The sequence below is a fragment of the Alosa alosa genome, chromosome 17 (genome assembly GCF_017589495.1).
Source record: "Alosa alosa isolate M-15738 ecotype Scorff River chromosome 17, AALO_Geno_1.1, whole genome shotgun sequence".
In the NCBI taxonomy this organism is placed as follows: Eukaryota; Metazoa; Chordata; class Actinopteri; order Clupeiformes; family Clupeidae; genus Alosa; species Alosa alosa.
Genome location: NC_063205.1, coordinates 20201043 through 20228104, shown reverse-complemented (window position 1 = coordinate 20228104; position 27062 = coordinate 20201043). Strand labels below are relative to the sequence as shown.

The window sequence follows — 27062 nt, the reverse complement described above, 5'->3', positions numbered from 1 at the left end:
ATTTATCATTAAGAAACATCCAACTGGGAATTGTGAGGTTTGTGGAGAGAGAGAAGATGTGGAGCATGTCCTTTTAAGTTGTAGAAGATTTTCTAGGGAAAGAGAGAAAATGAAAAGGGCGGTTACTACATCTAAGAAAGTATTCTCATTGGAAGCATTGTTGGCAGAGCCCAGGTTAGGAAGCATAAATAGCTCCATAATGTAATTTATCAAAGACACGCAGTTAACAAGTAGGATTTAGAACTTTTTGTTTTGTTTGTTTGATTATTTTTGTTTTCCTATATTTTATTTTTATTTCATTTTATTTTGTTTATTTTATGATTTATTGGGTTTCTTTAAAAAACCCAAAATGAACTGCACCTCAGTCCAGCAGATGGCGGTAATACACCTGATTGTAAACTGCCATAAAACTCAACAGAAGAAGAAGAAGAGTTGAAAACAAAGATGGCTGCGCCCATTATTGCCGAAGTTGATATGTATTTTCTTTGTATTTGATCTACGTTGGTCGATTTAATGTCGGTTTTAAACGCTCTTACACACTTGACTACATTGCTGCTCTAATCCGGTCACAAATTTATACATTGCACGGTCTTGCTGGGCGTGCAATACAATGTAAAGCTTTGTTTTTCGTGCTGGATTGCTAAAGAGGCTATGTCGCTAACAATAATGACTAGCCTGCCCGCCCCTCGTGGCTCAAGAAAAACATGACGGCACTTGTTGAAATTGAAATAGGCGAAAATGGCAACATATTATTGACATGTAAGGCTTACAATAACGGAGTTTACTTGAAATGTTAGTGTATGTTAAAAAACATATTTTTTATTAGGATTTCGCATTGACATGTTCTTTCCGACTCTTCGTGTAGTGAAAACAAACTGGAACGCGTCACGTTCTCGCGTAGAGCAACTCGGGCGGAGGAGTGCAGGAAAATAGCTGCTGCTACTGGATAGCGGTATTGGAGCTGCTCGAACGAAACCCATAGATATCTATGACGAAACCACTGGGCGATGGTTTTCACGTTCCCACCAGATCCAAGATCAGAGTCCCTGCATTATCTGGCCATAGACAGTAAAGACAGCCCGTGTTCTGGTTCTACGTATCAACGCGAGACTCCTTTTCTCTGGTTTCACTTTCGACACCTTTCTAGAGGCGTTGGCCAAGCTCCTTTTCCTCAAGTCCAATAGTACAATTTAATGATCATCAGATTCCACCCCATTTATGTAAACAGTTCCTAATTATGAAGCAGCAGGCGTTGTCCCTTCTCTTTCTTACAGTCCAGATCTGTTCATGTAAGTACACAGCCAAAGTGAATCGACAGCATAACTTAGCCTGTTTATCGGCTAACGTTAACAGCTAACAAGTGAAGTTCGTCGTAATGTCACTTTACTGTAGTTGTGACGCACGTCAAGCTTAATTAATGTTATGGAATGCCATACGACACTCTTTCATCTGCTAAATAATATTTATTGTGTTTACTTCAGCTGAAGACACTGTTGATGCGATACTCAATGGAGTTGTTACTCTTTCCCCTGTTGGAGGACCTCCTCAAATCGAAAACGTCGCGTGGAAGTTTGGGAATGATAAGGTTGCCGAGTATGATCCAACCTTCGACAAAGAAGCACAGTATTACGGACGGTTCAGGGAACGAACAACGTTGAATGTGAAATCTGGCAGCATTGCAATATCTACGTTGACTAACGGAGATGAGGGAAAGTACTCAGTTGAGGTTAACAATGTGTTGTTGACAAAAACGTTTTCTCTCAAACTCTTTGGTAAGTCAGTTTGCCAAGTGTAGGCATATCTGTACATCTGATTAAGAAATGTTCACACTTGCTCCCCTCATTGTTAAACACTGCCCTTAAATTATGTACTGTATATGAATTTCTTCGAATTTCATTGAATTTCATTTCTACTTCCTTTAATTTGAAATTCAAATGAAAATTCTACATCCTGTTTTTGAGCTCAATTCCAAATTCAAGAATTTAATTGGGATTTAGGAGTCATTCTCAATTCAATTTTGCACAAGCCTGGGGGATATGTGTACAGAAAAAGCGGTTCCCTACAAAAAGAAGACATATATTCATACTTGCACCCCTCATAAAAGCATTGGTCATCACAGGGCCTTTAAAATAATTGAAAAATGTTCAGTAGGCAAATTGACTTAATGCAATTATTTTCTGTTTTCTGACCTTTTTGTGATCAACACTGCTGATAACCATCACGTTAAGTAATTTCATTCCAAATCATTTATATCACAGCTTGTGTTTCTAGAGAGTTTGTGGTTGCATCGTTATAGTTTCTGGCTTGGCGAATGAGTGAAAGACACTTATCTTGACTTGACTGTTTTAGGATGTATGCCATTCTAATATCACACTTTGTTAATTTTTCAGAACAAGTGAGGAATATTAAGATAAGTAGGGAAAACTCTAGTGTCCCCTGTAAGCTGTCCTGCAAAGCTGAGCCAGATCCCTTGAATTACCAGTGGATTGGAGGTGTACAGCCGGGTGATGAAACGAACATACTGTTTGTCGAGGAGGTCGACTGGTCCAAATCGTTCACTTGTGTTGCAAGGAACCGAGCGAGTCAGGCTAATGCTACAGTAATTGCGGAAGGTCTTTGTAGAGGTGAGGAGACTGAACTGTTTACATTAGGCACTTCACTTCTGAAACCCAGTTTGTAAGACACCAACCTTGCTCCAGCGGCGAGTTCACAACACATGATTGGCACGATGTCTTCACAACACACCATATGATTGGCTCAATGTATTCACATCACACCACATGATTGGCTCAATGTATTCACATGTTGACGTTTTGCCGAGGAAGGGGTGGGATATGTGTAGACAACGGCCATGTTGGCGTTACAAACTAACCCCATGCATTTCTATGGAGGATTTTTAGAGTGCTGTGGTGTGGTGGTGTGGGTGTTCCCATGCTGCCTTGCGCGCGATTTGATTCACGCTGCTAAAGCAGCCTGGAGACCATGGAGCAAATTTTCGCCTGAGATAGGGAACCAATCACAGAATAGGTGAGAAAGCAAGACGATGATGAGCTATGCACAGACGCATTTAATAGACATCCGTTGCACCCAATAAACGGATCTGGGCATTTTTTTCAAATACGAGAAAATTAACGTTTGGTTCCCAGACCACGTCTCATTGAGAAGTGGTGGCGCTAGCCAGGCTAGTCTCCTCATTAGAAAGTCTCTGGTATCATCTGCTGTATTTACCTGCTCTACTATCAGTAGATGCAGTGGTGTTCTCTATGGTTGCCTCCCCCATAGCTTCTTCGTATGTTGACCCAACCAATGCTGTATCAGCACTCTTCCGTTCCTTTTCCTTGTTCTGCATGGCCTGCAGGGCCTTTTCCCTCGCATTCTTTCGTTCCATTGTTCGCTCACACTTTCTATGAACCGGCTCCTCACAGTAACCTTTGCGGTCATTACGCATGGAATGCAAGAACTGCCATTTCTCATCCCCCATCTTGACCCCAAAAAGGTTTTCTTGGGACTCTCGTGCCGAATTTGTCTCACAAAAAATGTCAACAGATTTTCCATATCCCCATTGTACTCCTTCATGTCAGTTTTCCATTTCTCACTTTGGACACAGTGGCCAATTCATATTGGCGGGGAAGCCGGTATAACGGCTTCTACACACAGTTGCGTTCCATCAAGTGGGTGTTCCCGATGGTAGCTATGCAAATTACTTGAAGTATAACCGTAATTTGATTGGTTGGTGCCGTCCGTCGATTGGCTTGATTGGCCGGTACCGTCTGTTGGTGCAGCAACAGCTGAAGTTCTCAACGCGAGCGACAGGAGAAACATGACGCAACGGACCCACAATTCAGTTCGGCAACGGATGACGCAAGCCCATGTAAAGTGAATGGGATGCGTCTCTAGCAGACTGCAACGCACGCAACTGTGTGTAGGAGCCGTAAAGGGCTTCAATTCGGCTGGCAGTGTATTGCTCCCCAATGGTATGTTGCAGAACAACCAGTGGTCTTTTAAAGCAGAGGCGAGAATCTTTGCCGCCATAGACCTGGTTCGCAGGACTTTACCGGCCCTTGCAGGGCGAAGGAAGATGCATCATGCATTCAATAATATCCTTCTTACGGGGCAAGACACCATGAGGGAGGTCAGATGCTTCCATATAGGCCACATCTTCAAGTTCCTTCTTGGATTTTGACCTTGCTCCATGAATACAAATCGCCATTGTTAATTTGTTCGTCAGTACTGGACATGCCAAACTTCAATTATGGTGAATGTGGGTTTTGTCACTGAATAAAAGCCACATCACATGAGACTGTTTTTTAGAAACAAAATATCTTAATATGTATGACACTTACATTTTCTGCCAGTACTGTGACACATTTTGACAAGAATCATGATTTGATAAAGTGTGGGAATGATATTGATTTTTTTGGGGGAAAAAGGCATTTCGGTGACCTTTCACCTACAATATGACCTTGACATTAGACTTTTCATTGTGCAAAGTACTCTTACGATATAACATGACACATGTGAGATCATTAAATGGTCCAACATGAAAATATTTATATATTGTAATAGGCCAAAAGTGGAAAGCAAGAAACACGCATTTTCAGGGTTAAATTTTTTTTTTTTTGGGGAGAAGATTTCAAAAAAATTTCACAGGAGTGCTTAAAACATCTTGTTGCATCAGGAAATCAGGGCTATTGTGGTAGTTGGTATTAACACCCCCCCTACTCTCATTTGTCTGTGCTCTAATGTAGTGCAGCCAGGGAGGGTTGGTGGAAAATAATGCTGCGTAATTAACATTATCTGCATTAGTGTCTGTGTCCTACATCGACACACATACTGTATAATCAATACACTAATTCCAGTAGAACAACTTTATGAACCAAACATGGAATCATTTTCAAAATTGTTTTGATGGGAATGTGAAGGATGAATTAAATAAAGTAAAATTACATAAATGTATATATACAACACATTTTCTAGCACAAATGACTTCTCAAAGTGCTTAACACATAGGCAAGGACAATATAAATAAACACAGTTGTTGTCTCCACCAGCCACCTTGACTGTGCTATGATGTTAAAATGTTTATGGTGTTATAATCAAGGATTAAAGTTCATCGTTGTGCGATGGATTTTGATTCTAGAAATGCCATATCAATCCGTCAATTTAATTCTAGAAATGCTATATTTGAGATCGATGCAGATCCGATGAGAATCTGCATCGATGAGGAGGGGGGTCCGATGAATTCATGTGTGTGATTTTAAATCTTTAAAGACCTAGTGTTCTTGAGAACTTTCTGTGTCTCAATCAGTGACCGCTAAAGAAGATACGTCAGCCATGAGTTTCGCTTTGTTTTCACATGGCGGCCATTGGCAGCTAAAACGAGGCTACAGGGTACACAAATCGATTGATTGTTATGTTCTATGCATTTACCTGTAGGCGGGATTAATTAGTAAGTGTACCCTGTAGCCTCGTTTTGGTTTGGCCACTGTGTGAATAAGGCGAATACTCCCTTTACTTTGCTGTTTGCATCTTTTTGTACATTAAAAACCAATAGGTCGCGACCACAAAAGGGGTGCTATCTCTATAGGTAGATATGAACAATGTATGACTTATGGCCTGAAAAAGGTTTAGTCAAACGATTTCTTTTCACTTTAATCCCTGGTTATAATACTACCCATACCCCAGCCGATTGGAGGCAGTTTATCACTATGCTACCCTTTCCTGCTCACCTTTTGGGAAGTCAAAGACTATCAAAGCTATTTTTTTAAATATAATTTAAAAAATTTTAATTTTTAAATCTAACTTTTACTATCCTTGGCAGAAGTAAACATACCATGTTTTTGTATTCTTGCTGCAAATACTGAATGCTATAACAATTGTTTTTTTGTTTTTTATTGTCATGTGCGCTATAGATGGTTGGAGTATTTTGAAAAAGACTCTTGTAGGTGTAATATTGACTACAGGAGCTGTAGGACTTGCAGTTTTTGCAGTCTTTTTTATTAAAAAAGGTAAGTATCAATTTTCTTCAAAGCATAGCATGTGATTAATTGCTCACAAAGTGGTTTACCAGATATAAATCTCGTACCACACAGTGGACCCTAGTTTGCTGGTGGCCTGATGCGTTGTCTCAACTCCAGCGATAAATGAAATATTCTGCCAAGGCATGAATTTGGGATATAGGTGTGGTCACATGTTCATGTCAGACAGGGAGCAGTTAAAACCACCAATCACAAACTTTCAAGGTCTTATTATCTAGTAAAAAATACCACATTCATTTTATTGGAAGAGTGGTGCATCATGCCTACATATTTATGTACTGGCTATGAAGCAGGCACAAACCTGTGTGGGTTAATGCAATTAATACAAATTACAATGAATCTATCTTGGAAAAACTCTCCTGACAAGCACTGTCCAGAGCCTGCGGTGATATTATCCCTTTGCATCATAATGCAGTTTGACTGATTCAGTTTAAAGTAAAGATTGCTCAGCAGTGCTGTTGGTAGGCTTCAACCAAAGCTTTGTTTTCAACAAGAGCAGGTTGGTGTTGTCTCTATCACACAATATTAACCAAAGTAATCCAGATGTAGAAAGACTGAGAGCTTGGCCTTTGCCTTGGTTGACCCTTTGCCTTGTATAAAAATCTGAAGTGTGTTGGACCAGTACTTTTTAAGTTATGGGAGAGGACACAAACAGCTAATTAACTTGCGCCTGCCTCTTCCTAGTGCATTTTAATGCAATAGTATGCATCTGTAGCTTTACCTACCTACCTTACCGTTTTCGCTCTCAAACTAGGAGCACATTTTTCTGTCTGAATTGAGGATGGCAATATGGTTGTTAAGTTATGGCTCTTTTGCTTTTATTTATTGCTGAGTCACAAATACATTGCAATCTTACAGGGAACATCCTGCGTCACAACCCAACAACAACAACAACAACAACAGCAGCAGCAACAAATGGTACTGGATCTAACAAGACAGCAGGTACAGCTATGTTTATGAGGACATACATTGTGAAGTGGTATTGGGAGCATTATACTGGTGTTAGGGGATGCCCACGGCGGCAGCCGTATCCAAACGCAACAACACGCTGTCAAGGGGAAACTAAATACGTACTATTCTACCTGCCATGGGTCCCTAACCTAAGTGTAGCATAAGTAGGGTTGGGCACCGAAACACTGTTCTAATATAGCACCGGTGCTGACACAAACGGTAGTTACTGCATCGAATAACAACGTGGATTTCGGTGCCTCATTTCGGTGCTTAAACAGCGTTTTTTTATTTAATTTTTTTATACGAGGCATCACTGCATGTCATGTGCCATCTCTAATGTCTTGCTCTGATAGCAACACATCCAGATACAGTTAGCTAACATATGATAAACACTGGATGTATAAACCAGAGGGGTGCACCACATAGGCGAGTGGACAGTGTTTGACAGCTTGCGTGAGCCCAAAGCGATATCGCGAGCTCCTGTCAAAATCTAGCAGTGGGCCTAACTACACACTTAAGCAAAAGGCTATGAAACAACATCAACACTAGGCTAGCCTACATGTTACACAATATCATTACTAATGCGCTAACTGACATTTATTTGAAATGTTATCAGCAAAGTTGTAAGGTGAAAACTTTATTTCACGGTGTGTTAAACAACTTAATGGCATGATATTAATCCTTCATGTGCATGAGGCCCATATAGCATCACAATGAATTTGAAGATCATGTTAAAAGTTAGCTGGCAAAAACATATACAGTTGGCATCGCTTTCAAATGACCACTTCATTCGCGCATTACGCGGCGTGAAGCTGCGTGAAGCTTTAGTACCACTTTCAGCCACTGTGCGTCGCTCTACCACTGTACATCGCTCTGCCTGCGGTCCCTTCTGAAAAAGCAGGATCTACCATTAAACATAATTGTTGCCGAGAGTAATCCCAGCCCTCACGATTCAATAACAAAATAAATCATGCATAATTAAACATTACCTCGATTTAGGCTTCTTGGGTATGGCTTAAGGCTTGACTACACGGTGGTAACGAAAATCGAAATTGAAATTTGCTGTCTACATTATTGTCAGTGTTGGGGTTAACACACGTTAACTACGCAAATCAAAACAGTGGTGTGATAATTGAGCCAGTAGAGAAATAACTGTTCAGAATTAATCTGTAGCCTTGGGTAGGCTTCTGCAGAAAACAATGTTGTTGCCGATTTAATACCATCTGGCGGCGTTTTTAACAGGCTCTCACGCCAATAGAGGCTTCGACAACTATGACCCACGTTTTGGTTTCGTAAATTAATTTGCCCTACTTCTTGACTGCAATGTAGTCAATTGACTGCTTGACATGTCAATTTTATTTTTCTGTACAATAAACAAATACATCTGCTTTATGCCGCAGAATTACATTCATATTTGGAACTTACATAGTCCAATGCATCGTTCCACTACGTTAGTGTTTCCCAAAACCACAGTAGCAACGAACGTTCGCAACCACTATCGTAAAGCTGTGTAGTTACAACTACACCTCTCGACCTGTGGTAGAATGCTAGAAGCATAGTTCCAGGGATCTTCATGTCAAAGACGTCTGACTGAAGCCAGTTATTTGTTTGCAAATGAATAATTATAAATATATTTAGGTTTCTAATTGATATTTACACTTCTAACCACCATACATCCACATTTTAAAATGCCCAAGGCAGAAAATACATAAATTAAAAGTCAATTTGCAGCCATGTGCACGTAAGTAAAAGTCACACACTTGCAGATAATAATAAGGTGGTGCACACTTTTTGACGAGTCAGCTGAGAATATGTAGCCTTTGATTTTCATGGAGGGGGGGGGGGTTGTTCATTTACGCAAACCAAGCCAAGAAGGCTGATTCTGATTTTGATAATATGATCAGCACAAAAGATAAACTTAGGTAAACAACGATGTCAATATTGTTGTCAACGTCTTAACCCAGATTCGATTCTTGGACAGGGGACTGGTAACTGCTGTGCAACGGCGGCTGTCATCTGCTGGCCTTAACGCAATGCGCCACAGAAGTATGTGCAGGTGCCCGTTCACGTGCTACTAAACGTCATTAACCACCTTAGTCCAGACTACTGAAGTTTGGAAACTATCATGGTCCAAACTTACAGTACTATGTAAAATCACGACAGTTTTGGGAAACAGTCGTAACTTACATGTTGGTTAGTTGAACGATGCATCCTGTTAGTAAAAGCTAACCTCCGTGGTTAATGGGAAACGCCCCCAGATCAGCTTGTAGGCCATTAGCAATCTGTTTATTTTATTTTATGAAGCCTACACAGTATATCACATGCCACATTCTCACTTTCAATAGACAGATGCAATAGCCATTGGTCAAGTATTGAGTATAAAGCAATTAAGATAGTACCCTATACAAAAAGTACTTCATACTATCATAAAAATTCGTTAAAACGAATAGCATTTTGCAACTTGACAAAACACTGGATTAAATATCGTAGGCACAGGAGAAAACTTGTACATCCATTGGCCCGTGGGAGATCACATGCCAGTTGCCTCTCCCTTCAGTATGACTTGTTCGGCTGTGAGCTTGTTTAAGCCAAAAAAAAAAAAAAAAACTATTGCAGATATCAATGCGTCTTTGTTCATGGGTTTGGCCTCACAGCAGAGGCTTAGACAACTATGACCCACGTTTTGGTTTCATAATTTGCACTACTTATTGACTGCAATGTAGTCAATTGACTGCTTGACAGGTTATTTTTTATTTTTCTGTACAATACACAAATACATCTGCTTTATGCGTCAGAATTATGCACTTGGATAGCCTATAGAACGCACATTTTGGAGAACGCATGCAAAGAATCTGTAGGCTATTTGTGGCTGGTTACCAGCAAACAATGCAAACAATAACTCAAGACGTCAAACATTTTCTAAACAATACAAACAGAAAGGATGCAGCAGGCAGCAAATGTAGAAGAGTCATTTCCAGTGGAAGAACAAAATGCTGAATGAAGCCCAAATTTATGAAGGCATATCTGGCAAGTTGTTATTTTTTGAAGACGTAAATGGTTGGGCTATAGGCCTAGTTTGCAAGAAGGAGACATAAAGCGTGAGCATGCCACACTATCCACAGCTGTGGTAGCGGGGGTAGGAGGATTACTGTTAGCGCAGGATTTATATAAAATTCTTCAACAGAAGGCCTGCCTCGAATGCAGGCTTGTGGTTTGCGCAGCCTACAGTAAGTAGGTCTAGTGAGTTAGGAGTCCTCTAGACTTCTTTTCAGCTATCTCAGAGGTGGAAAGTTGCGTTAGTTGGGGGCAGGGCCGGGTTAACAATTTATAGACCCTTGGGAACAAATGTCTGATGGCCCCCCCTGCCCCCCAGCCAACGTGAATCGGGCGGTCAGTTAATAGGCCTATCGTGAAGATTGAATGTATTGCCATTTAAGGCACGAGCGCATCTGTGAGGCCAAGCCTCACCAAGTAGCCCGTTTGTTTACAACTAACATTACATTTAATTAAACTGCTTATAGGCTATGCCGAAATAGTTTCAACATTTTGAATATCAGTGTCAGGTGAATTAGGAAATGCCTTATGGTTGAAAGCTGCTTGGGATCCCCTGTCAAGCAATAACCATACAAAAAAGTTAAAAAACAGATGACATGATCGCATCACTGACATAATGCGCAAATAATATTGCCTAGATATTCCAATATATTCGAATACATGTGTTTATTTTTAGAGGGATATTCAACGTCATTTTTGAGCAATTTTGACAGCCCTAGTCCACTGTAGGCTCGTCGTCTATTAACACCTTCCACTAACCCCGGTGAGTGGGGGTCGCTATAATGCGTGTGAAATAGCACCATTGAGTAGCCTATGCGAATAGCCTTAAAATCGTTCTGGTGTTGTGTGCCTTCTGGTTTCTCCACCTACTGGTTTCCTTTGCGTGCATGCGCTGCAGCAGTTGTCAGACATTCACAAACAAGTTGTTTTAGGCGGTTTGAAGTCGCTTTTCATACGCCATGAGCCGGGCTACATTACAGCCACACTCGGACAAAAGACATGTAAAAAATATATGTTTTGAAAACTAGCATTAAACTGGATTCAATCCCCAAAAAAGCAACACACGCCAAGTGACTCTCTCCATCCTGATTCCCTACTCTTTGAGCCAACTAATATGTTACGTGAATCAATTAACTATTGTAGGCTACCATTAATTAATAATGTAGGCAACACCCAGGTAACATGTTGTCCAGGCTATCTGAAACAAGGGGTTGCCTCTCATCTACAACAACTGGTTACGTTGGGCTGCTACAGTCGTCAGTGCACTGTGCACAGTAGGCCTATGCTACTCTTTGTGGTTGATCAACTAAAAATAAAAGATGTATTTGGTGATGACGTTATTGTAGGCCTAGTAGACCTAAATTCTGAGAAATTAAATGGTAATGAAACGATCTACATAGCGCACCAGACCGCGATGTCTTCAAGGGTTGAATGAAGGGAGTTTGCAAAAATTAGTGTATTTTTTAAGTCAATAAACATTCTTAATTTTCGAATGTCTTTGTCAGGGAACATCTGACTTTTAAAAACCATAGGCCTGGTAGTCGCTCAGACAAGGAGTTATAAGATAAAGGCAATACCATTTGTGTCACCTAATGCAGTTCAGTGAATTAGCAAGATACCATCAGAAGGCAACAGTCATAAAGCACAGTCGTCTTGGCGCTCTCTCCCCTGCGCATAAAGCTGTCTGCGTGTTGTAGGCTAGATTTGCGTGAGTTCTTTCTATCTGCTTACTTTTGTGAGTTGCGACCACCTAGGCTATGTTATAGACGTTCTATCTATGTCTATAAATCTATGTTTAGCTGTGTCATAAAACAATAAGCTTTGTCAGACTACTTTTAAAATGATATTCAGGGCTATATACATTTTAAACATTCAGGGCTGAAGACCGACAAAGCCTTGCGTTAATTCTTCAGGTGGGAAGTGTCAGGAATTTTCATACGAGACGCCTCTCATTGGTGGTTAGTATATGAAGTAGGGAATTGACAGCAACATATCCAATCACATTATGAGAGATGCTGAATTTAACATAAACTGCGATGTTTGATTTTAAATGAATGTAAATTTAGCCGGGACTGTAAGCTGTCACACGTGGGTGCTCGATGTTTTCAGTGGGTGCCCGAGAGACGGAGCATCCACGGTATCCGCGCCTATGACAAGCGTATCTCGCGGTTGCATCCATTACAAACAAACATGCAATGTGAACGTCTGGGATTGGGAAGAGCACTAAATGCTCTACTGAATAAGCACGAAGTCAAACCTTTAAATGAAAAAAATTCTTTAATAATCAAAAAAATAAACCGCTAATGAAGTAAACTTGTGACCATCAAAAATCGTTTATCGCCTGTAACTCCGTGATAACAGGACGTAACAGGAAGGCATTTGGCTGAGCAACGGAGGTTCATATGCTCTATATTTTGTCCAAATGATGTCTGTCTATCATCGTTGTACTCAGAGAAAACCAGAAGGTTTAATTTGTCCTGCGTTTCTTCTACGGCTGCAAACGGGATTCACTCGCAGTTAACCAAATATTTCTTTATTAGGGCAGGGCAGGCATATTTCTGGCTATTAAATTATTTCTAAACCAGTCCGCTAAAGTTTGTAGTGAAGTCTGTGTAGGGTTTTCCAGGCTCCATTTCTTTTTACGAGACACCCTGCTCACTTGAGCCATCTACCGGTTGTTTGGGTTGTTGCAGCGTCACACTGGGAAAATACAAATTTAAGTCGCGTGATACCGCGTGATCCCACGCGCGGACCGCGAGTGAAGCTGGCCAAGTCGAAGCACTGCCCACTGTATGTAGGTTACATACCTGATGTCACTGAGCTGTCAAAGACGCTACGAAACCATCTCCCTACGTTATCGTTAATTAAACTCAGCTGACTGGTGTTGGCGCAAGTAGGCGTTAAAATGCCTACTAGGCTAGCGCTGGGAATCTAAACACTTCAACACCGACATGTAGCCTAACATGTTCAAAACTACTGCATGTTATGGGTTAAGACATGAAATTTCTTGAAGCATTTGGGAACACACTGAATTAACTGGAAAGTAGAGTCCCTGTTAGATTAGCTTGCTTGCAAATGCCGTTGTCCATGACCTGGCAGTTTTATGGCAAGCGGTTTTAACCCTCTAGGCGCCACGGGCGACTATAGTCGACAAGATGCGGCACTGAATAAAACGGCCGATTCTGTCAAATAGGGTGTCATAATTCGTTCAAACTCCACTCCACTAGATGGCAGACATGTCAAAGTCATCACCGAGTCGAAAAATCGTCATGCTTCTATACAAAATCTTCCCGCTAGAGCTCATTGAATCAGTGCGAGAAATACCGGAGCTAGTGTGCGTGTGTGTCATTTTTATCAGAGCGGTATTGTCAACGTCAGAGAGTATTTGCACTACATTATCGTGTAATGGCATCAGAAAAGTTTACCCGCAATGAAGTGTTGGGTTTTCTATTCGCTGACCCTGATTCTGAAGGAGAATATCTGCCTTTAGAAAATGACGGTGATTCGTTTACTCACCACGCTTCAGATGCGTCCCTGCCTTGCAATGGTGCAGCTGGACAAAGTTTAGACCTACACCAAGCACAAATGAATCCTTTGCCCAATGTAGATGGTCCTTTGCCCAATGTTAGTGCTGGGAACAATGTTTCACGGGTCGTGAGTGTTCATCGGGAAGTTAGCAGGCGTGTTAGTGATGTGGGAAACGAGGCTGGAAGTTATGTGGGGTCCAGTCTTTTTACAGCCAGCCAGCTAGCTTCTTTGTCTTCTGACCGTGTGCCTCTCCAATCGCGCGACAGTAACGTGTTGTTGGAGCAGTTGTCTAATGCCACTGGGGATGTTAGACGAGGTCGAAGTGTTCATAGGACAGTTAGGGGGCAACGTGGAGGCAGGGGGAGTCGCAATGAGAATGACAGTAGGCCTAGTTCGAGCTGTGCAACTTCTCTCCACTCGGCGCGCGCGCGAGGCAGATCAGGCCGTGCTAGTCACAGCAGGAGCAGAGGCGGTGTGACACGGGGCAGAGGAGCCATGAATAGTTTAGTGCAAGATGATGGCTTTGAGTACTTGGCCAATGAGGAGCAGTACCAAAGTTGGATCACGCCCTTTGATCAGCCAATTGGTTATCTGGGGGAAAGAGAACTCTCCAATGCCAATTCGCCCCTAGATTTTCTATCACTCTTTCTCTCTGATGAGTTCTGGAATTTACTTGTTATTGAGACAAATCGCTATGCCCATCAGTTTTTAGCCTCCCATCAACTCCAGCCACACTCCAGATTTCATCAATGGTCTGACGTAACTGTCAGTGAAATGAAAGCCTTCTTTTCCCTGCATTTGAGTATGGGTCTGGTAGAGAAGTCAGAGTTGGAGGATTATTGGGCTGAATATTGGCCAACAGCAACACCTGGATTTGGGAAGGTGATGTCCAGGAATAGATTTGAGATGATTTTGTCTTTCCTTCATTTCACTAATAATGAGGAGTATGTTGACAGGGGTCAGCCAGGCTATGACAGGCTATTCAAAATCCGCCCAATAATTAATTTGGTCATCCCCCGGTTTTCAGCAGTGTATGGCCCATCTAAGCAGCTGTCACTGGATGAAATGACGATTGCATTCAAAGGAAAATCAACCCTAAAAATGTATAACCCAAACAAACCAGACAAATATGGTTACAAAGTATTTGTTCTGAGTGAGGCAAAGTCAGGCTATGTGCTACAGTGGTCCATGTACACTGGACAAAATAGGCCTAACGCTGATTTCGGTGCCACACACCTTGTTGTCCGTGAGCTGATGGCCCCGTACACAGGGAAAGGGCATGAGGTGTACATGGACAGCTATTACACCTCGCCAGCCATAGCAGATGAGCTGGCAAACAATGATTCGGGTTTGTGTGGGACTGTCAGCAGTAACAGGAAGGGGATGCCAAAGGGCCTCACCCGTGAACAGCTGCCATTGAGCAAGGGAGATGACCCAGTCTTCATGAGGAAGGGGAAGTTGCTAGCTTGTGCGTGGCATGATACAAAGCGCCTCACAATGCTCTCTACACTGCATTCCAACACATGTGTCAGAAAGCGCATCAGGACCAAACACACTGATAGTGGCTATAGGGAGATAAATAGGCCTGTTTGTGTTGATGACTACAATTCATTCATGGGGGGTGTCGACACAGCAGACCAGAGAATGAAGACCTACCTCTTTCCCCATAGATCAAGGAAATGGTACAATAGAATTTTCAATGGCATTCTCAGTGTAAGCATGGTGAATGCCCACATCATTTACTGCCACTGCACTGCTGCTCCTCACAAGCCCCTGAAAGTCTTAGGTGCAGGATGTCATCTCTGCTTTACTGGAAGGCTTCTCCAGGAAAGAGAGCAACAAAGGCCGAAAAGTCATCCTCACTGGGAGACATGCCACAGAGACTCACTGAGCCACTTTATGTGCCAGGCTGATGGTAAGCCAGATTGTGTCGTTTGTTCTGATCGGACCAGCCCTAAAGGCCGGCCAGACAAAATACATGTGTAGGCAGTGTGGGGTGGGTCTTTGTGTTGTGCCTTTGCAATGAGAGGTACCACACCCTGAAACACTACAAGAAATGTCACCTGGATGGATAGGGAGTCATTATCTCTACAGCAAAAGGCCTGCTACATAAATTCTTTTTTTTTGTCTGCCATTTATTAGTAATGATTTAGACTGTTGATTTACTATCTATTTCCCTGACCATAGTAATGTACACTATGTGTTCTTTTTGTGAGTTCATGTCCTTGTGATGTATGTGTCTTTGTCAGCTAAAAAACAACCAAAAACATCAACAAAAAAACAACAAAAAAAAAAAAATACTAACATTGTCTCTCGTCTTGTCTCGTCATCTCACTCCTGATCTGTGCCTTGCCGTGGCGAAAGTGAGCTTTTGAACTAAACAGGTCTTGTCTACTTGTGTTTGTGTGTCATATGAATAATATATATGTACCCCATACATGGCTTCAGAGTGCCTACTGTATGTAGTAAATGGAAAATCTCTACAGCAAAAGGCCAACCTACAGCTACATTCATTCGGGTTTGTTACTGCCATTTATTAGTAATGATTTACACAGTTTGTTTACTACTTACTATTTACCTGAGCATTCAGTATTGTGCAATATAGCACACAGAAGATGAGGGACATTTTGGGGGGAAAGAAGTGCTGAATTTTATCATTCAAACATGTGACTTTTCATGAAAATTCTATAATCCAAGATGGCCACCACGTCATATGACGTCATAATATGCAAATTAGATGGGGAAATTTAATCCCTACATAAACTTTGGGTCATCCTTAATATTTCTCTAATTTACAGAAAGTCTCTATCTCTTATCACTTTTAAGATATAGCCTTTTGAAATTAAGATGTCAAAATCGAACTTTTTAAAAAAAAACCTCTGGCGCCTAAAGGGTTAACATACCTTATGGCAAACCGCCTACACTGGGTAAACTTGAAAGCAGAGCTTAGCCTACCATTGTGTGTGCATGCATGGCAAGCTGTTTTAACATTTAAATGTATTATTCGTAGGAGCAATGAAATATTGATAGTACATTTAATATAACAGTTAAATTTCATGTTCAAATTTGTCTTATCAATAATAATAAAAAGCAATTCATGCTTTAGACCATTTTAATTTAAAACTTTTTAAAAACAAAGTACCGGTTCAGGCACCGTTTCAGCACCGGCACCATTTTAAAAGTATCGATTTAGCACCGGTATCGGATAAAACCCAAACGATACCCAACCCTAAGCATAAGGTTGTGTTAGTCAGTGGGTAGGAGACTAATTGCGAGGGTGCAAATACCTCATACTCTCGTCTCCAGGCCAGCCATTGTGGGTGCAAATACCTCGTATTCTCGTCTCCAGGCCAGCCCAAGCTACCGGCCTGATGCTGGCCAGCCCAAGCGTCCGTATGTCCAAGTTTACAAAGTGGGGGTCAGTCGCTGTAGCCCAGTCCTAAATTCCCAAAGGTCCTAAAAGAGTTCTGGTCGTGGCAAAGTCCCAAGGCGAAAATCCCAGAGACTCACCGAACTGCAGTCCTCTTCCAGCGACGATCTTTCCATGGGAGATGCTGGATTATGAGGCTATAGGGCTGCAGCACTAAACTCCATCGGAAAATCCACTGGTTAGACCCTCTGAACCTAGCCAAGAAGGTGAGAGGGTTATGATCCGTATATACCACCACATCCTCACCTCCTCCAGCTAGATATACTTTAAAGTGCTGCACCGCTAGCACATGTGGCAATGCTTCTTTCTCGACAGTAGAATAACCATTCTGATGCATGTTCAACTTCTTGGAGAAGTACGCCACTGGTTTATCAATTCCGGAAGGGTCACTTTGAAGCAGCATCGCCCCTATCCCTACATCACATGCATCCACCGCAAGTTTAAAAGGTCTCTGAAAATCTGGAGCTTGCAAAACTGGCTCACATGATAAAATAGCTTTAATCTGATCCAGTGCTGATTGACATCTCTCGTTCCAAAGGAACTTGACCCCTTTCCTTAACAAATTAGTCAATGGCTCCGTCACCGCTGCAAAGTTGGGTACAAATTTCCTATAGAACCCACACACCCCCAACAGCCGCATCAGCTGTCTTCGTGTCCGTGGAGCTGGGACCTCCAGGATGGCCTGAATATTGGCAGCCCTTGGCAACACAGCCCCCTGGCCCACCTGATGCCCAAGTTAAGTAACCTGCCCTTTACCCAGCTCGCATTTCGGCAGATTAACTACCAGACTTGCCTCCTCAAACCTCTGAAATAGATGTTCAATATGACCCAGATGTACGTAACTACATTTGATAACCCCGATGTAACATGGTTCATTAATCTTTGGAATGAGGCTGGAGTGTTTTTCATACCAAAGGGTAACACAAGGCACCGGTATAGCCCCTCTGGAGTAACAAAAGCAGATACCTCCTTTGCATGGTCTGACAAAGGGACTTGCCAATAATCTTTCAAAAGGTCAAACTTCGACACAAACTGGGCCTTCCCTATCTGATCAATGCAATCTTCCAGTCTGGGAATTGGGAAAGCATCTGTTTTTGTCACGGCGTTTACCTTGCGGTAATCAATGCAAAACGAGCTGAACCGTCTGGTTTAGGAATGAGCACAATGGGAGAACTCCACTGACTGTGGACTGGTTCCACTACTCCAATATCCAACATATACTGTAACTCCTCTCTCACCAGAGCCAGTTTAGCTGGATGCATCCTATAAGGATGTTGCTTAATGGAAGGAGCATCCCCAGTTTCCACATCATGCACCGTCAAAGATGTAAGCCCTGGTCGGTCCCTAAACAAGGCTACATGAGACTGGACTAGTTCCTGGACATTGTCTCGCTGACATGGAGTCAAATGCTGAAGTAAACTGTCCAAATCTGCCAAGGCAGCAGAATTCTGCAGTCGTGCACTGACTGGTCCTCGACAATCAACATCTACAGGTGGCTCTATTTCTAGAGCTACATAACCCTGCCCCTGTGACGAGGTTACCACACTACAGACGGGTTTAGAGGTGGAACAATCAATATACCTTTTCATGAGGTTGACAAGACACAACTGCGTGGACTTACGGCGATCTGGTGTACTAACCACATAATTGCGATCACCTATCTTCTTCACTACAGAATAGGGTCCACAAAAACGTGTGCTAATTCCGTCCCCCCTCATAGGCATCAACACTAGCACCTTTTCCCCCACCGTGAAAGTCCGCACCACAGCCTTTTTGTCGAACTGTTTCTTCATGAGCTCTTTGGCTCCTTGCAAGTTGGTTCGAGCTACTTCACAAGCAGAGTTCAACCTTTCTTTAAAGACCGCCACATACTGTACATACATAGACTACCCTTCTCCCCAGGCTCCAAAAATCTCTCCTTCATGAGCTTCAAGGGCCCACACACCTCGTGTCCATAAACCAATTCGAAGGGACTGCAACCTGTGGAGTCGTTGACTGCCTCTCTAAGAGCAAACAAAAGAAAAGGCATGGCCACATCCCAGTCTCCGCTACACTCTGCACAATAAGTTTTAATCCTTGTCTTAAGGGTCTGGTGACATCTTTCAATAGCCCCTTGGGACTCGGGATGATATGCCGAAGACATGATTTGTTTGATACCCAACTCCGACATAACCTCCTGGAAGACACCAGAAGCAAAATTGGAACCTTGATCAGACTGGACCTCTCTGGGCAAGCCGGACCTAGAGAAGAACTGAAGCAGGGCTTCAATCACTGGTCTTGCTTTAATGTTTTGCAGAGGCACTGCCTCAGGAAACCGTGTAGTCACATCCATAATTGTTCGTAAATATTAATTTCCTTTCTTAGTTTTCCTAAGGGGCCCCACACAGTCCACTAACACTTGTGAAAAGGGCTCCTCTACCACAGGCAGAGGTTTTAATGGAGCTGGGGGAATGGTCTGGTTTGGTTTTCCCACCACCTGACACGTATGTCATGTCCGACCACCACATCTGCATGCCTTTTAGGCCAATAAAAATGCCTTGAAACTCTTGAAAGTCTTACGAATACCTATGTGACCGGCCATAGGTGATTCATGAGCCGACCGTAAGACTTCCCCACGAAAACATACAGGGAGCACAATCTGACACACCATCGTCCAGTCCTCTGTTGTAGGATGCCTCGGTGGCCTCCATTTCCTAAGTAACACCCCCTCTTGTAAGTAACAACCCTCTGACAAATCAGCAATCTCCTCATGAGAGGCAGCCGTTTCAAGTAGAGAAATAAGGGAGGGATCTTTCCGCTGCTGTTGAATCAATGCTTCCCGGTTACACAACATCAAGTCAGCCGATCCTCCAAGCAACCTGCCCAACACAGTGTCCCCCAACTCAACGTGTGAGCGTGTAAGCATACATGCACCAAACACTTCCGGATACTCCACCTCCAAGGCCTGCGTCTCAGGAATGTCACAAGGCACACGAATCACCACTGGGGTGACGCAAACGCGATCACCTGCAAGATCATTACCAAGCAGCAACTGAATCCCTTCTACTGGCAAGGACGGCACTATGCCTAAAACCACTTACCCGTCTACCAAGTTACTCTTGAGATGGAGTTTGTGCAATGGCACAGCTTCAAATTCATAGTCTAAACCTTTTAAGAGAGCAGAACTATTCATTGAAGTGCAGGCTGGCAACTCCAACACTCCTCCTCGGAGTAGAACAGATTGGGCCGCACCTGTATCCCTAAGGATAGTCACAGGGACCTCGGTCCCCGCAGCCAAGAGCCATTGGACAAAAAACTACCAAATATGTCTGGAGTAACTGCTTCGTTTGCTACTGGCCCATTGTTCTCAAGCACCCCCTCTCTCTTGGTATTAAGGAGAGCCATGGACTTAAGAGTCATGTCTGGGAAAAGAGTTCTTTTCCAACACTGGACAACTAGATTTAATGTGTCCTGACTTCCTACAGTAATGACAAATAACCTCTCTAGGAGGTGGGGGTCTAGAAAATCTCCAATTACTCAGATGAGACCTAGCACCAGTAGGCCCATATCCACCCTCTCTCACTTCTGTGGGCTTACTGTCTTCCATCGGTACCCTCTCAATGCTTCCAAAGCTCCCTCTCGGACCCACCTCCTTATGAATCAACTCGTATGAATCTGCCATCATGGCAGCCTTACGCAGCTCAGTTACCTCCTGACTATTTAAATATACCTCAATGTGACGAGGGACGCTGTTTTTAAATTGTTCCAGAAGGACTAACTCTCTCAGCTCTTTAAAGGTGAAAACCTCAGAGCCCTTCAGCCATCTATCAAAAGAAACCTCTTGCTGCCTGACCAGATCTAAATACGGATCACCAGGCTTTCGCTTAAGAGCTCTGAATGCTTGCCGATGACCCTCAGGGGCCACCTCATACGCCCGTAAAACAGCTTCTTTAATAACTTTGTATTCTGTACACTGAACCGAATCAAGTGCTGCATAAGCTTCCTGGGCCTTCCCCACAAACGCGCTCTGAACTAAGATTGGCCAACTCAACTCCAACTCAGCTGCTACCTTTTTCAAAAGCATCGAAAAAAATATCAACATCCTCTTGGCAGAACTTTGGCATTAATCTTAAACAACTGCTTAGATCAAACCTAACTTCATGTTTGCGTTGGTATTGATTATCTGTGGACTTTACTTTCTCTCGTTCTAAATAAATTTTGGCTCGCTCTAACTTACCGTGCTATTCTATCTTAGCCAGCTCCAATTTAGTTTGTCGCTCCATTTCAGCCAATTCAAGCCTCATTTGTCGTTCCTCTGCTTCTGATCCGAGTCCAAGTCGTTTGATAATATACTCAATCATTTCCTGTTTTTTAACTCTTCTCCCACCTCAATGTCTTGGAATTCGGCTACCTGGCACAGTTGCGCTTTAGTTAAGCGAACCCAATCCTGACGCACAAGAGTTTTACTGAAAAAACGCGGCCGGGTCAAAAGTAGACATTGCTTGTGGCTAACCTAATTGGCATACAATGAAGAACAAAATAGCTGCAAACGAATGAAGAACAAAATAACTGCAAACGTCCACGAGAGTGTGAAACAAACACACGCTTACTTTACTTAAGTACACGGATCTCACCAGGCAGTCAAATTCCCATTCCTGTCACTTTACCCGCAACAAGACGTGAGCGTTAAATAAACAAGAATCTCCACCAGTGCCCAAAATAGCCTACCGACGTCTCAAACGTAGCCACATCGTTCACAATACTACGCGAATCCCACTATCCACCTTCAGTTTGACTAACAGAACACCATTAATATAGGCCCTGGCAGAATACGGTCCCCACATCACTGTTTTCACCAAATCCACATCTTTGACTACCCGTTACGGCTTTATCCACGACTACTAGCCAAGCTGTTAAACCCAAATCACTTAGCTTGTGATACCAAAACAACCAAAGCTACACAAACGCACAATCCAAACCCGGTCGAGCCTCCCAATTGTTAGGGGATGCCCACGGCGGCAGCCGTATCCAAACACAACAACACGCTGTCTAGGGGAAACTAAATACATACAATTCTACCTGCCAGGGGTCCCTAACCTAAGTGTAGCATAAGGTTGTGTTAGTCAGTGGGTAGGAGACTAATTGCGTGGGTGCAAAACCAGAGGGGTAGGCCTACGCCAGCTTACCTCGTATTCTCGTCTCCAGGCCAGCCCAAGCTGGGGGGGGGGGGGTCAGTTGCTGTAGCCCAGTCCTAAAATCCCAAAGGTCCTAAAAGAGTCCTGGTCGTGGCAAAGTCCCAAGGCGAAAATCCCAGAGACTCACCGAACTGCAGTCCTCTTCCAGCGACGACAAACACTGCATTCCAACAAAAGCGCTAGCAAACCATTACCCACCTGAGCTGCCTTAATAGCTCAATGAGCCAATAAGTGGCCAGAGGTGAGCCAACGCCCCCTCTAGTGGATGGGATGTGAAAAATGACAGTGTCATGGGCATTCACAGATGCATATGAACAGATAGCAAATGAAACTTGTTGATGTAGGTGTTTCTCAATGTATTCCGGAGTAGAGGCGATACATTTGTCTTTGGCTCTTTTTTTATGTTTGCAGAGGAGGGAATGCCCTTGGCGGATGCATAGTTGAATCAGGCAAATTAATTGCAATCAGCTGGTTGGGGTAAGTCTTCTGTTTTTTTTTGCATTTGTATAGTAAGTGTACTCTGCTCTTGATCTATGAATGTGTCACAATGGAGTGATGGAATGTTGTTGTTTTTTACAAGCTTGCTGTTGCCTTTGCATATCTGAAGTCACATACAGTGAAGCACATACTGAGACCCTGACATACCCAGATATTTTTTATCCACACATAGTGTTTTGGCTCACTCAAACAGATATTTCTTGAAGCACCCTCCAAAAAGAAGATTTTTGTAAATGTTTGTCAGTAGATCCGTGTGCAGAAGTAAAATGAAGACTTTTATAATGACAGTAGGAGATACCATCACAATATCACCTGTAGTTTGTGTCTACTAGTGTGTAGGGAGATGCATTTTTTTTTTTTTTTCAAAAAAATCCCAAATGTCTTGTGGACAGAATTAAAAACATAAATAAAACAGATATTTGTTAAAGCACCCTCCAAAGAGAAGATTTTTTTTTATATGTTGGTGTCCGTGAGGATAAGTAATGGCCGGGTAAGGTTACAGATTTGTTTTTGTCTTCCACGATTGTCTTTTACAGTAGGATTGACCATATCAGACTATGCGATAATAGAACAATAAATTCTTGCTGCATCATGGTCAGTAGGTTGGCCACATTATGTGTTCTTTTGTTCAGGTTGCGTGCATCATTGTGCCAGTGTCAACACTGGAGTCGTAGGAGATTTCCCAAAAAATGTCCCTTTTGGTCGTGGCATGGTTGAACATCTCCGACAATAAATCGCCGGTTGTTGAATGTCACATTACAAGATGCGCCCCTCTTTTGGCGCCATTCCCGACCTTTCTTATTTGCATTGTGTTCAGGGGGGATAAGTCGTGAGAAGTTTGCTATTTACAATAGCATAGTAACATATAAATACATTGTGACTCTAGAGGGAGCTCTAAACTCGCCAAAAATACCTAAACCTGCATAGTATACCTTTAATTTTAAAATCACTGATCCATTCATTTTTTCTGTTAGTCTGACATTTCCCATCTTGCCAGATTGTGTATGAAATACACCCTACACATACATAATCACTTACTTCCAATTTAAACCTTTTTGTCACCAAAACCCAAATAAGGAAGCGGGTGCACACTCCGCAAGCAAGTGGGCTAGTTGAATAGCCTACTCCACATCTAGCTTCACATCTAACTTCTGTTCTCGGAACATAATCTGACCAGCAGCTTTGGAGTTTTGGAGGTGGTGGACATATAACTGGCATGCATATCTGTTTCAGTAAGGTAAAAGCAATGACTGAAATGCAGTGTTGCAAGGAGTGTATGAAACATGAAAAATATGCAAACACTAATAATAATGGATAATTGTGGATAGAACAATATTTGTTTTAAAGATATATATGGATAGCCTGACGAGCCAGACCCACATGAAAATGTGGTCTGGGCACTCACCGTTCGCAGTGCTCATTCCGAGGGACGGGATAATCAGTTGTCTTTCAAATTCCCTCTGCACGCAATAGGACAGCGGCAGCGCTCTGAGTCCCGTGCGTTTCCAACCAGCGGAGCTAGTTGGCTAGTTCAAACGTTTGCCAACTTAATAAAAGCTTAACTCGTGTCACACTGTTCGCCAGCAGCAACATCCATCTTATTTGTTTTCAAGTAGCAGGGAATTCAAGCCAAACCGTTGCAACTCTGCCATCAATCATTATGTTAAGCCCACCTAACAACTCTATACACAATTTCATTGGCCTGATTAAGTTTCGATTTCTGGAGCTCACAAGCCAACTGAGAGTTGCTAGACTAGCCCTGGAAGCACTAGGGGTGCGTCTAGATTTCTAGGCTAATATCTGGATATATGTGTACAGAACTTATAATGTGTGATGGTATCTGTTGTCTGAATTGTGTTTGCAGTAGGTTACAAGAACCTATTTGTTACTCAACATGATGTACCACCATTACTGTGACCGTGTGGCCTTTCTCTTTTTGCCTTTGGCCTTATCTCCAAAGCCTTTTTTTTATAAATAGAGTTAAATCTTGTAACGAGTAATGAGTTCATCCTCTTTTGCCTCGGTTCCTTCAAAACTACCAAGAGACTTATTTGAACATTTCTTCCCTCCGCAGGAAGTTACAGGCCACCAGAACAGGAGCTCCCTTGTGGGGTACCTCAGCAGCCAAGACTCAATATTGTATGGCCCAATATTGCCCATTCTCCTGACTGTTATGGCTTTTATCCTTTTTTTTTATTTTATCTGACCTTTTCTCTGACTGTGTAATGTCTCCCTTTTCAATCGCTATTAATATGTTATCGGCATGATGTCCAAATAGACTGCATGGTGTACAAATAGGATTGCTCCAGAGTTGCCTTATACAGATCAGAATGCCCATGTTCAAATTACTGCACCCCTCATGACAGATGATAAGAACTCCGACTGACAGACTCTAAATGACAAATGGGGAAATTCCTTAATGGAATTGCTTACATATTAGCATTTCTTCAGAAGAACATTATGGACTTAAATTTCAGAAATTGCTGGTGAATCTTCTTGGTACAGAAGACAAAATGTTTCATTGTGTATTTCTGTTGTGAATTAGAAATATAGGAATGTGTGCTGTGAAGTGAAATCTCTTCAGCTGTTGTGAGGTGTCGACAAGGAGAGGACCACAAGAATGTAAGAATGTTAGTCCACAGAACTGAGGAATCAACCAGGTGGCTTAGTCGATTTTGATGTGTTTAGGTTAAATCAGGTTTTTCTTCCTATGACTGAGGAGTGCACTTTTACACTTTGCTTATATGTCCAGATTTTGTATTTGTATATAGGTGTGAGTGTGAGAGAGAAAGATAGAGAAAGCATGTGATTTTGAGTTGGATTTGTCTCACATTTGTAAAGTAGGCATTTGTGATATTGTGTTATAGTTGAATTTTCCACTAACAAATGTGTGTTGCGTAAATCTGTTAAATTCTGAAAATGTCTATCTAACATTCAAGTAAAACCCAATTCAAGTCAAGTCTCCCTTTCTGGTGTACAATGTCCAGTAATCAAAGCTTATGTTTTTGACATTTGACGTAATGAAAATTGATCACTGAATGTGACATTCATACACAAGTCTGTCTGCTCCTCAGGTAGGACTCCTTACAGTACAGAATGGAAGCATCTCTGCATACGTTTCTAAACTAAATATCCATAGGGGACACTGAGAGGACCCAGGGGGCATGTGTTCTGTGTAGGGTAGGCCTGAGGCTTGCCTGTTAGTCCATGAATGTGACCAAATGTGAGGGTAAAAAGCCTGTGTGACTCCCAACACACAGCTGTATCATTACTGACTTTTGCATAGCATGATGAATTGTGATCACTATTTTGCGTGCCTTGCTTCTTTAAAGTTCTTTAAAGTGCCCATATTATGAAAAAAAACAAAAACTTTTTCTGGGATTTTTTTTTCTGAATGTATCCTGCCTTCAGCCTCCAGGGTGAGCTGGTCAAAATCGGCAAGGCTTTTGACGTCACAAGCCAAAAAATTTCAATATTCCCACCCACCACCTTCTTTTAGGGCAACTATGTTACGTAAATATAATGGAAACCTATGGAGCTGCATTGAAGTGGGCAGGGAAAAGGATTTATACTTACTAAATCGTTGAACAAACATGAATAAAAGGCACAAAATAAGGTTGGTGTAAGAGTTATCTATTTGTTCATGGGATTCATTCTAATTACATCACTTACATATTTCCTGCAACTAGGTGAGATGGCTAAGCTTATTTTGTAGGCTACTGAAGTTCCACTGTTAGATAGCTAGCTAGCAAGCTAACCGTTTTACATAGAGATTATGGTAGGCTAAGTGTTAGCTACGGGCTATACTATGTAAAACGAAGGTGTAGTAGATGTTAGGGGATTTTGAATTGGCGTGTTTCAGACGTTGCATAATCAATGCCCCACCTCTCCACACCAAGCCTACGATTTCAACTGTTTTTTAAGCCTACATATCTCAGAAAATAATATAGATACAAGCTTAAACCTTTGCACAGTAGTTGTTGGGTACTATTTAGCATTATTGACATAAAGTATGAGGCAAAGCCAAGATGGTCAGGCTTGGCTGGAGGTATTTGTTGATTTGGCACGAATGACCCTGGTAACAGTTAATGGAGTGGGGCGTGGGTAAGTGAGCAGCAGCTCATTAATATTTAATGAGCAGCAGAAACAGCACACTTTGACAGGGACTGAAAAAGAGTAATAGAGGTAGGTAAGAATCTTTTCCTACAAGCTATTTCCAGCAAACAACTTCAGAAACATGTTTTCTGGAACTCATAGACCTAACTTGTTGAAAAATAGTCATAATATGGGCACTTTAAGTAGGTATTCATGATGTGTCATTGTGTGAAAATGTAATTGTCCATCAACAAAAGTGGAAACATTTCATTAAAAACTGATTAAGTCTCCCTA

General features: G+C 42.3%; 1 protein-coding gene across 3 annotated transcripts; it reads left to right on the top strand.

The window, feature by feature from the left end:
* The first annotated feature begins 449 nt into the window (after positions 1 to 449).
* On the top strand, positions 450 to 27062 carry LOC125310423 (SLAM family member 6-like). Of its 3 annotated transcripts, XM_048267817.1 has the most exons (7): positions 455 to 1289; positions 1482 to 1772; positions 2391 to 2624; positions 5913 to 6008; positions 6897 to 6980; positions 22587 to 22652; positions 24748 to 27062. In XM_048267817.1, exons 1-6 carry the CDS (start codon positions 1238 to 1240, stop codon positions 22613 to 22615), a joined length of 786 nt encoding a protein of 261 aa, XP_048123774.1. In that variant the 5' UTR covers positions 455 to 1237; the 3' UTR covers positions 22616 to 22652; positions 24748 to 27062. The 3 variants fall into 3 exon arrangements, with proteins under 3 accessions (XP_048123777.1, XP_048123776.1, XP_048123774.1); XM_048267820.1 differs by lacking the exon at positions 2391 to 2624 and having other exon boundaries at positions 450 to 1289; XM_048267819.1 differs by lacking the exon at positions 5913 to 6008 and having other exon boundaries at positions 453 to 1289.